The following is a 12,325-nucleotide window of genomic DNA, read 5'->3' as shown; positions in this document are numbered from 1 at the left end:
TGAAAACACAAAAAAGTAAGAAGAATAAACACAAAGATTCATTCCCCAAAGAAGATTATTGAAGTATAAAGGATGCAACTGGGGTTTATATCTGGAATGCAGTCTAACATTAGAAAAATTGATCCACATAAGATTAAATGACTCAGAGATCAAATAATAACCTATCATGTCATCACAACATACTGAAAAAAGAAGTTACTTGTATTCTTCACAACCAGAAAAACTATCAAGAATGGCTACAAATTGAACATTCAAACAATTCAAAACATGAATAACAAAATCACAGGCACATAGACCTGCGGGATCTATCCTTTATTCAATTTCAAAAAGAGCCCTACAAAAACTCATATTTGCCATACAATGTTAAAATTCCTGTAGCCTTTCCCCCCAGCCAAAAAATTGAACTCTAGAACTGAACTCCCCATTTCCATTGTCTTTTAGAATATTTATAACTTTCGGTTTCTAGATTATTCTTTAAAATACAATCATTAATAATAAAATTTATTTTGGTTAGACTTCTAACTTTTTCGGAGAGAGTCACTTTTCTAACTCCAGTCATCTTTCAAAGAGTCAAAGAAATTCTAAATGTTTAACAGAAAAAGATTAATGCATTGGTCTTACTAAAGTGGCACCATGTCTTATCCTTAATTGCAATCTTGACAACATTTAACTGATAAAATTCTGCCATTGTGAGCATGCTCTCCAAATTCTCAACTTTCATTGCATTTTCTACAATGAAAATCTGGAACATAGAGAGCAAGAAATTGATCCAGTATTGCTGGCACAGGCTGATTATCATTTCTGCCTTTTCCTCTCCATCTTCCTTAAAATCATTTGTATAAATCTCACCATTATACAAGAGTTTTAGAAATACAGAAAGTGCTTCCTTGTTCACATGTGCAAATGAATTTCCATTGTTCTTGATTGTTATCACAGAATTCAGCATTGCCTTAAAGGCTTGAACACCATGGATCTTTCAGAAAGAATGGACTGATGCACCAAGAAGCACCTACCATCTGTAGTATACAGAATAACATACCCAGAGGAATCATAGCCAGGCACTGAATCCCAAGTTGTTAAGAAGTGAATTCTCTCCTCCAGTGACTTGACTGCAGACTTAGACATTTGTTCTCATCTGTGGATTTTTTTGCAGCAGATGTGAGGAACTGATTTTTATTGATGAGTATCCTGAGGTTAATCTCTTGGCAAGCGATAATCCTACTTAGGTGCATGTCTTTGTCTATAAGCCTGGATGCCTGCTTGTGATACCACCATGCTTTTCTACGAAGATTGAAGTAGCAGTGTTAACAATAGCATTTGATGTTGGGATAACCACTAATGCTGGGCCTTGGCATCCCACATATGTTTCTCTTGTGAGGCTTGTGTCCACATGTCAGCTCTTACTTGCACAGATCACATGTGATCATGCTTCAAGAAAATATTACAGAAGTCACTGGATAGCATCCCTGGTTCGTAGCCCTTGAGATATGTATAGTCTAGTCTCTTGCTAGTTCTGAGTTTATAGTTCTCAAGAACGCAAAACAGCGAGTGCAACGATTTGTTTCTGATTTAGAACATTCTCCTCATTATCAGCCTCAGAGGAATAATCATTTCAATGCTACTCTCTAGAAAGACAGATCATAGACAAGACAAAGCTGTAAGTTCAAAGGATTGACGGGTATGGAGTGGAAGGACAAGTCAATATTTTCCTTCATTAATTAGTGTTGATCTTCAATTCCATGAAAGAATTCATGAATTGCCCAAGGCCGTATTCCACCTATGGCGTTTTCTTGAAGGTCTCTAAAGCCTTTTCGGCAAATACATTTTGCATATAACCTGCAATCATTACATTCCATGATATTAAAATCTCTTTGTAGCATATTGTCAAACAGTTTACATGCATTGTCTATGCTTTCACATTCTGCATACATATTTTCCAGTGCGCACCTCTTTGATGGAGACCATACGTTGCTCCAATGTTACAAATTTTGCACGCCAAGAAATAGCTCTTATTAAGGCACAAGTATAGAGGATGCTTGCAAAGAAAGTTTCAAATGCCATCTCAACAAACCCCTAGTGTGCAAGTTCAGCAACCATTACATCACATGAGATATCAATGAAAACATAAAATAAAATTATAAAAACCATCCTCTGACCATTTCGATGAATGCCCAATGAAGGCATTCTGTTAAACAATTTCAGCATTTGGCATATGTCCCCACATTTTATATTCATGGATATCCATATACTATCCCAGGCATGTCTACCTGCACTTCCACAATTTCACATTTTGAGGAATGTCCATATGCTATTTGAAAGCTCCCATTCAGTCACGGTACGTCTCTGCCTAAGTGTTCCACCTTGAGCAGGAAAGATGTTGAAAATGGGCATGGCATTTGGTCCTTTACACCTCCAATTGCATTGTCTGAAGGTTTTTAAAGCATTACAACATAACTTTTTGAAATTTGTTGTTGAACTATTCACATACCTATGCATGCTTCTCCATCTGCATACATGTTTGCTACAGCAGATTTATTTAATACTTCTGACAAAATCCTTTCTGCATGCTCTGATGGATGTCAATATTTTCCTGAGCTCCCACTTAAGGCAAACAAACAATCGATTTCATCCTTCTTTATTGTTGGCAGAAAGGAGAGGTTTTGAAACTTCTTTTGGCTCCCGAAGTTGGTTATGAAACTCGGTAAAGGTGCCAATGAATTTTTAAGCCTTCACTGTCGAAGACTTTTCCTTCAGAATATTAATATGATTGTGAATGATGTGTCAAGATCTGAGAAGGTTATAAGAACCTTGTCAAAAGCCAATAGAGGTTTTATATAACCTTACAAAACCTGCAATGCCCAATAAAATATATTGCTCTCATTTCAATTCAAAAAGTACGTTGAGAGTTTAAATAGGTTTTATATCCATCACAAAGTGCCAATGTAATGTATTTCAAAAGTGGAATAAGTTTTAAAATTTTGAAAACTCCGACTTGGTCTATTTTGGAATTTCGGAGAGGTTATAAAACCTTTTTAAAGATCCAACTTGGTGTATTTTGGAATTTTGGAGAGGTTATATAGCCTTTTTAAAGCTCCGACTTGACAATAGAAAAGATTTTAAAAAGATGAGAGAGATCTATCCTCATATTTTAACTGTGCTGAACTCCAAACACTTTTTGCATACACTTTGCAAAATCTTCTAATGAATCAGTAAAAATGATAAAAGAAGATTAAAGACTGAAGGTGCATTTTCATTCAAAACTTGGCCACATCGTTCATAATAACTCCAATAGCACCACGTTAATTTGTTTTGCTCCAACCTTTCAAAAACTTTTGTTTTAATTGTTTTTATAAACTGCCTGGCAAAATTTTGTAAAGTTATGATCTCCCAAATGGCAAGGAATTTTGGCATAGTAATTTGCCACAACATACTTAATGAAGTCAAAAGTGTCCCTGCCAAATGGTTTTATTACAGCATGAAAAGATCTTTAGACTTAATTGTTTAGGCTTGACCGGGTCAAACTATGCAGAAAAACATGTAACACCAACCTCTTGTGACAACAAAGGCAGATAAACATCTTCAGTTTGACAAATAACTTGACATTTGAGGTGACTAAAAACACTTGAATCAGGGGTTCAATACATGACAACAATAGCCAATTTCAACACAAAAAGTTTAAAATTTGATGAAGTCAAAACAGGGCAAACAAGAAGCAAAAAGTCAACTTCAAATTCTCAAAAGTGATAAACAATTGCAAATATAATGCAACTATTTTATAAGTGTAGGATAGATTGTATTTGGAGTAGATATTATCTGTAATATTCTTTAAAAACTACTGCATCAATTTTGCAAGTGGTTCAGCTGCTAATGTTGAGCTAACAGAACAAAATGCTATTTAACTAGAAATCGTTAACATAAGTAATTGCTTCATACCACCCCAAAGTCACGATTGCAAGAAAATCAACACCATGTCTGGGTAGAACAAGAAACAAAGTGCAGGTTGGAAACAATCTGACTTGGTTTCTATAATTTTTAATCAGTTTAAGCGAACATGTTTAGAGATATATTTAGACTAAGAAAAAAATAAATAAATAACATGTGGTAGTAAATCAACCTTGCCAGCCGAGTGTATAATAAGCGTTTAGAAAGCTCATTACATTTCTCCACAGTTGCTGGCTCCTGTATGTAATGTTTGTTCTGCTCCAACAATTGCTTATAATAGACGCAGGCATGCTTCATGACAAACTGTGAAGCCACAGTTGCCTTGCTCTGCAATTGTACCAGCTTTGAAGCCATCTTTGCTTTCTCCTGTATCAAAAATTTCACACAGGACATAAGATATACGAGAAGCAAACAGTATACATAAACTTCCAGCACGATACAAAATTATATCAAAAGAAAAATGAACTTGTATCCTACATTTTGTCTGACGCAAACGTAAAATAAAGAAGAAATAAAAACAGATCCATAGAAAACAAACATAATTTCATGGTCAAAGGCAGAGTTGACTAATTGCAAATGTCCTTCCATTACAGTGTATCCCTAAAATAATTTATAGTTGGCCGGGTTTACAAGTAAGATTTTTTAGTTACTTGTTAAAAAAGAAATAAGGAAGAATTAGAAATAGAATTCGATTCAAAAAAAAGATACATTTCCATCTCATCCAAAACGAAAAGGACCAACGAAGCAGCAGGATACAGAAGCCATCCATAAAATGCTCAAACGGCCTCGAAAGAAGAACGGGAAGAAACAGATTTAGGTTATCGTTTAAACGGGAAGACAACATTCTAAACCCTTACAAATGCTTTTAAAATGTATACCAACAAACGTATTTCAACAATACCAAAATGTCAATGGATTTATCAGGGCAAGGCGAGATGTGTAAAAATTATGGAGTTATTTGCCCCACACGCAGTGATTAAAAAAATTTTAACTGCTTACCGATGTGATGAATAGGCGATGATCTAGTCTGATCCGATGCACAAGGACGACTCTCTGCGAGTCTCGCCTGTACACAAGACCACAAAACCTGCTTTCCTTTCTCTCTCTCTCTCTACTGTTCGTCTTATTTCATTCCTAGGGGTTTTACCTACTAGCTTTGTTAACAAACTAATTTTATTTTACTTAATTGATTCTCCAAAACCCCAACAAATGGACGTATTGGACCAGGCGTGAGAGTACGGTAATATGGGGAGAGGGGAAAGAGTCGAAGACAATGTGAGAGTTTAAAGATGTAAATTTGATAATTGCATGATTATATTTATTAGCAATTCCATTTTGGTTAATTGTATGATTATATTTATTAGCAATTCCATTTTGGTTAATTGTATGATTATATTTATTAGTAATCGAATTTTGTTGTGCAATACGTTTGTCAATTAGAAAAAAAAAATTGGTGTATTTTCATACATTTGTAGGTTCAATTGGTAGGCTATTTAAAAATTGATGTTGTTTGTTCAATTAAGATTTCAATCGAGAAGTGATAGCTTAAAATGAACTATGCATCTAGTTAGAGCGATCCAAATATGGCTAAAAAAAAACTTTGAATCGAGAAGATAATTAGACTCCATTACCAACGTGACTTAGATAATTAGAGAGAGCTAGAGAGAGAGATGGAAAGATAGAGTGAATAAAAGAAACATAGAGATAATGAGATATAAATAGAGAGGGAGGGAAAGAGATGGGGAGATAGAACCAAAGGGAGAAAGAGAGAGATAAAGGAGGTAATAGAGAGAAGAAGAGAGAGGGGGGGAGATAGAGATAGGGAGGGAGAAATAAGGAGTCTTGTGAAAGTGTGAGAGATATTGAGATAGAGATGGGGAGGAGTAACAAGGAGTGTGTGACAAAGATTTAGAGAGATAGATAGATAGAGGATAGAGAAATAAAGACATGTAGAAAGAGGAGGGGGAGAGATAGGGATAAAAAGAGGGAGTGATAGAGATAGGCAGAGACAGAGACAGAGACAGAGACAGAGACAGAGAGAGGTAAGGAGATAAAGATAGGGGAGATAGACAGAGAGAAAATGTGGAGATGGAGAGGGAGACAGAGAGGAAAAGGGAGATGGGATAGAGAGATAAAGAGTAATGGAGAGGTAAATAAATTTTATTATATAAATTCAAATTCAAATTCAAAATATAATTATTTTACAATAAATTAAATTTTCATAAGTTAAATAATTATAAATTAAATTAATTCTAATAACTTTTAATTATTATTTATAATTTCGTAAAAAGACAAATAATTAAAAAATAAAACTTAAATCTAAAATAAATAAATAAAATAGAATAAACTAAATGTAAAGTCAAAATATATTAAAATCTAAATATTAATAAAATTATAATAATAAATAAATATTTTAAATTGAAAAATAATTAAATAACAAAAAAAAACTATTTTTTAGATATATTACAACTAAAATATTAATAAAAAATGTACCTAAAAAATTAAATTAATATGTTACAAACAACATTAACATTAATTGAATCACAGTCCAAATCCTAATCTTAAGATTTATCATATCTCGAATGATGCATTGTGTAGTTAGCTAGAGAATGTTCTCGCATTATTTAAATCGAATCTTTGGATATTGTATTGTGTCTAATCACTTAAGTATAATTGTGGTTTTTTCTTTTTCAATTGATTCTTGTGCACCTTGGGCTAGAATTAAATCATAATTAGATATTATAAGAGTTGTGGTTAGGATTATTATAAATTTAGCATTAATAATAAATATTTTAAGTACTTTAAGGATAGTTCTATTTCTATGTGGGATTAAGTATTGTTGGATCTAAAATTATTAATCAAATCACCACTATATTTTTTAAGCTTGTAATTAACTCTAAAATTATAATAAGTTGTGATTTTTAATATTCATAAACATTTATTATCCAATACATATAAATTAAATAAAATAAAAAAATTATTTAAAAATAATGACTAATTATATAATTTTAGAATAAGATAAAACAAACTTCAATTCTAATTTATTCTTTTTTGCATGCAAATCATTTCATATTAAAAAAATTTAATGATTAGTAAATTAAATAAAATTAAATATATCAAATACGAAATTGATATATATTAACTAAAAAACATTCTATTTTATTTTAAAAATCACTTTTAATAAGAAAGACAACTTAAAATAAAAAAGAATTTATGTATCTAATTATAAAAAACATTGTATTTTATCAAATGAAATTGTTTTTAAACAAAATTCTAAGGTTTAATATATTTGTCGAGTTTAAATAAAATTTTGTGGGATTTTTATTGTTTTTCCATTTAAGGTTGCAAATGTTTTAAATGTCTTGCACGCCTCTAAGATGTAATCAATCATCCAATTGAGCTTGTAAAGCTCACATGGGGAACACCTTTGGTGTAAAAAAAAATATTGTGTAAATTTAATGGTTGTATGATCACATTAATTTGTGTAAAATATAATCAATCAAAAATTTGAGAAGATCTTAATAAAAAAGACAGTTTTGAACAAGTCATAAAATATATATATATATATATAATTTATAATTATATAAATATTTGATCAATGATATGTATGTTTAAATAAAATAGGCTTTAAGATTTAAAGGATAATTTTGAAAAGGTAATCATGATAAAAATTTGTTTGATAAGTAAGACCAACAATTAAGTTTAAGTCTTATGTGAGACTAATATATCATGTATTAGGAGGTTGACCCCACAGTGCGATGGTAAGTTGCAAAGTTGTATTGATATAGCATTCACGGTTTGAATTCTTGTAGGTATATGACACAAAATAGAAGGAGGCGATGGAGAAAAAAGTAGTGGTAGTTGTAGACGTATAAAAATGACCATATTCCTAAATGAATATTTTATGTTCATTTCTCTATTTAATTAAATCCAATTTAATTAATTTACCCACATTCCTCTATTTAATTAAGTAAATTACTCAATTTATTTAAATTAAATTCACTATACCCATTTAATGAATAAATCATTTTATTCAATTAAATTCCCCCTATCCACTTTTAATTAAATTCAAATTTAATTAAATAGTTATCCTAAATTGAATAAATCTAATTTATTTAATTGCAACCAAATTGAATGAAATTCTTTATTTCAATTAAATCCTATTATCCCTCCATCCACTTGCAAAATCTCAAACCCCTTTCTAATCCCTTCTAGAATCTTCTAATCACTTCTAATTAACCTAACCCCTCCTCTAAACTTTGTCACATCCCTAAGCAAAGGGAAGTCACTTCTCAAAACCTCAAAGTCTTTGATAACCATTAAAGGCTTTCAACCTTCAACCACTTAATTCCTCAAAGTCTTTGATAACCATTAAAGGCTTCCAACCTTCAACCACTTAATCCCCCAAAGTCTCCAATAACCATTAATGGTTAACTCAAACCCTCCTACATGGTTAAATTATTTGTTTTAACTCAACCTTCACCCAACCCAAGGGTCTCATCAGGCCTTTAATGCTTTGACCATGATTATCTCTTAATCATTTGCACAAAGGTTTATCCTTGGATTAAATCTTAATCCATTGGGTAAACCTAACTTAAGCTTGACCCTTACCCTCTAGATAACCATGAGGTCTTCTCAAGCATTTAATGCCTCCAACCCCTTCTCTCAACCCAACCCTATGTTGACACTTGTTACCATTTCATTGGTGCCAATTACAAACATGGATCCCCAACTTTCAAACTCAACCCTTGATAAAACCATTCAATCTTTACCATCCATTGCCCTATTCTTGCTATAAATAGAGCTCTCATTCCTCCATTTTAAAACATCCTTCAAATTTGTAGTATCACACTTATGCTCAAATACATTCAAGCTCTCATATATCATTTTTATGCTCATCATTTTAGCCTCTTTTAAATCAGGAACTAGTCTAAATATGCATATTTAGAATAATTTCTTTATCATTTAGCTCAATCATAGACAAATATATCATGTTAGGATAGTACTCATACTAACCTTGTCATCTTATCATCTAGTTTATTGCATTTTAAAATCATGCATAGCTTAGGATGCATTTCATTCTAAAAATCTATCAAAGCATCCCTCGTTCTTACATTTGCCATCCCTGAACCATTTTGCTCAGTGATTTGAGAGCAAAAACATTGGTTTGAGGGACATTGTGAGATAGAGAACCATGGGACCCACCTTGGGAAGCTGAGTAATACTTCATTACTCCATAGCTTGCACCAAGAAGTCCTGTGTGTGTGTGTGGACAAGTTATTTAGCAATATTTTTCACATATTAAGTTCTATCGACCCACTTTTCCCGCATACAGTAGTCATTATGCAGGGGCAAGAGGGAATTTTGAAGTCTCTCACATGGGAGATGTCATGATGGAGACGAAGCTGGTGCCCACAATGGAGTTTGCACCTTCTCGACCCAATGGAGACAGTGGTGGGAGGGGCCTATGTCAAAAAATGTCATAGAGGAGGATTTGATCGTCATTGTTGACTGCAGCAATTTGTTCGTCGGGGTTCTTAATGACCGACAATAGGTAAGTGGAGTGATAAGGAGACGAACAAAGTGATAAGGAGAGGAGCAAGAAGATAAGGGGAGAAAATGAAGAGATAAGGAGAGGAACAGAGAGATAACGTGAGGAGTAGGAAGATAAGGGGAGAAAGCAAAGAGATAAGGAGAGGAACAAAGAGATAAGGCGAGGAGCAGAGAAATAAGGAGAGAAAGCAGATAGTGTGGACCTTATTATTTTATTTTAATGAGTTACTATTCTTTTGTTATTTAATTTGATGATGAACTTCCTCATTTTTTCAATTGTCTCTACTTTGAATAAATCATGTAATGTTATGACCAAAGTACTTATGTAATTAGTATGGATGTTATTGTAAGTTTTTCACTCTAAACTTTTATAATTTAGCTACCTTAGTTGTGCAAAAGACACTCTCTCTAGTCCCATTCTTCTTTCGGTATCTTCCATCTACTTAATTTTGCATCAAAGATGATGTGTCTATAATTGAGATAATGTGTCTATAATTCAGATGTAATCATCTTTGCTTTAAGTGATATTTGCCCCTTTTTAGGCCTTTTGTTTTTTATTAAGGATCAAACACGTTTTAAGGGGACCCGAAACCCCTTACAACAAGTTTTGAAGGGACCTAAAACCCTTGGATTTTGCACAGATCCAAAACCCAAAGAAGAACACTACCAAAAGGTAAAACATAGACAACCAACAGCCCAACCTCGACCTAACATCAAAGTATGATCATTAAAGAACTAGCTGGAAAAAAAAGGAAAAAAAAGAAGGTTGAAGCCATAGTCAGACACCACCAAAAGATGTCAAAGCAATAAAATTCAAGGGTTTTTTGAAGGCTCCCTTAACCTGCAACAAGTACCAAGGGTTTTTCCAAACACCCATAACTTAAATATTAGGTTTTTGCAAGGATCCCAAAACTAAAACAACTAGGGACTTAAAGATAAGCATAAAGGAACGGTCTGGAAACAAGGGGTTTTGAATGGATCCCCAAACCTTCATATTTAATTTTGACTTGCCTCTCAAATCCAACAAGTTGAAACCAACAAAGACATTCCAGCTGAAAGTCATCTCCCTTCCAGCATAACTCCTTGCCACCTCAATAGGAAAAGGATCCACCTCAATAGAAACTAAACAAAAACTGCCCAGCATATGAACAAGCTAGCCACCGATCAACCCTACTAGATCCAAAGAAAAAGATTAGAACAACACTAGCTAGAAAGTCTATTGAGATTTTAAAAGGCTCTCATAACCTTAAAAAGGAAACAAGGCATAAACCAAACATACACCATGCAAGCAAGCACCACCAAAGTCTTTACCTCCATAGGAGAAAAGTGACACAGAAGCATGGTGAAGAAAGAAGGAAAGCAACCAGCCTCAGGGAAACAGGGCAACAAGGGCCCCCAAAAAACTCCATCCAACTTTACCCATCCAACCGCTCTCCACCTCAATAGAAGAGCCATTCACCTCAACAAAATAGGCAGAGAGGGAGAAAAGATAGCAAGAGAACCAAACTCTAACCAACCAGTCCCACAAGGAGCCATAGGTGCCACAACAAACAGCGATCAGGACACAAAAATAGGACCAACAATCACCATAATTAACTCCCAATGGAACGCTCTAAGAGGGTCATGCAAGCGCACAACACAAAAGACTGCAACTGCCAACTCAGAAAACCATGGTGAAGACCCTCGTCTGTATCACAACCCACTCCACGAAAGGAGAACCACCCCAAACAACACAAGTCAAGGAAAGACCAAATACCCTGACCATAGGAAGAAACTGAACAAAGATCATTCCAAAGACCGCAGGATCTGAGCTGAGAAAGGGAAGGAAGGAGGCCAACAAAACCTCAAAATAGCCCACACAATCCTTGTCCCCATTGGGATCACAATCTTCCCCATCACCTGCAACTTCTCTTGAAGAGCCTACAGGAAAATTAGATAATGAAAATAACAACATAATGTTAGCAATGCGCGAAGTTTTTATTTAGGCCTTTTGTTGATAACTAATGAGTGGGATTAAACTCATCAAGCAAATATTTCATGTTTCTCCCAAAAAAAAATTCCCTTATAGACTTGTCAAATTTATCTATAACAAAAATCTCTATTTCTTTCTTATTAATAGGACATACATTCAAATGAATGTCACATTTGCTCATTCACTTGATATTTTGCTTTATCTAAAACTTATTTCTCTCGTTTAGGTCTTTTTCAATGACAACCTTAAGTTCTCTATTCGCCTTCATCTATTTTTACTTTATTTTTAAATACCATAAACAACATCATAGTGATGGCTTCAATAGGAAATGTGCATGTTTTTGTTTGAAGAATCACATAGGGTACCAAAACTTTCAGTTTATATTTGCTTGTGATCATGCATTTTTGGATCCTTTCTATTTTATTTTTTTAAGTATAAGTGTTGTTAACACATAATTTGCACCCCTAAAGCACCATCAACGTTACTAATAGCCTAAATAGAATCTAGATAGTTTTCCAAACTTGTAACTCCATCTCTCATGTTTTTTCCAAGGCATAAAGTGCTCTCCAACCTCCTAAAGTTATGTTCCTTCTATAAGTTTCCTAGCTAAGTTCATCGTTGAAGTCAATTTCAAGGTATGTATACTATATTAGTTCTTCTGAGAATACACCCTTTAAAATAAAATTCAAGCTATTGTTTTCCTTTTTGTTGAACAAGACCACGATGTTGGCCTTAACTTGCAAACTTGCCTCCTTATAAATTTTCCTCAGGGCACATAAGTGCTCTTGTAACCATTGAGAGTACTTGGAAATTAAATTGATATACTTGTCAATGTACAAAAGAAGCCCCGTACCTTAC

The 12,325-nt window shown here is 33.5% G+C and overlaps 1 protein-coding gene across 1 annotated transcript in view; it reads right to left on the bottom strand.

The window, feature by feature from the left end:
• Nucleotides 1-5,180, bottom strand: part of LOC131078403 (uncharacterized) — a 34,224-nt gene extending 29,044 nt beyond the window's left edge. The window contains exons 1-2 of the mRNA XM_058016086.2: nucleotides 4,942-5,180; nucleotides 4,115-4,308 (exon numbers count right to left, since the gene is read on the bottom strand). Of these exons, the coding sequence (XP_057872069.1) occupies nucleotides 4,115-4,296 (182 nt within the window). The 5' untranslated portion in view covers nucleotides 4,297-4,308; nucleotides 4,942-5,180. The remainder of the gene's footprint in view (nucleotides 1-4,114; nucleotides 4,309-4,941) is intronic.
• Between the last annotated feature and the right edge of the window lie 7,145 nt (nucleotides 5,181-12,325).

This window comes from Cryptomeria japonica, chromosome 3 (assembly GCF_030272615.1).
Source record: "Cryptomeria japonica chromosome 3, Sugi_1.0, whole genome shotgun sequence".
In the NCBI taxonomy this organism is placed as follows: Eukaryota; Viridiplantae; Streptophyta; class Pinopsida; order Cupressales; family Cupressaceae; genus Cryptomeria; species Cryptomeria japonica.
The sequence above is the reverse complement of the archived record's forward strand: the minus strand, read 5'-3'. Positions and strand labels throughout refer to the sequence as shown.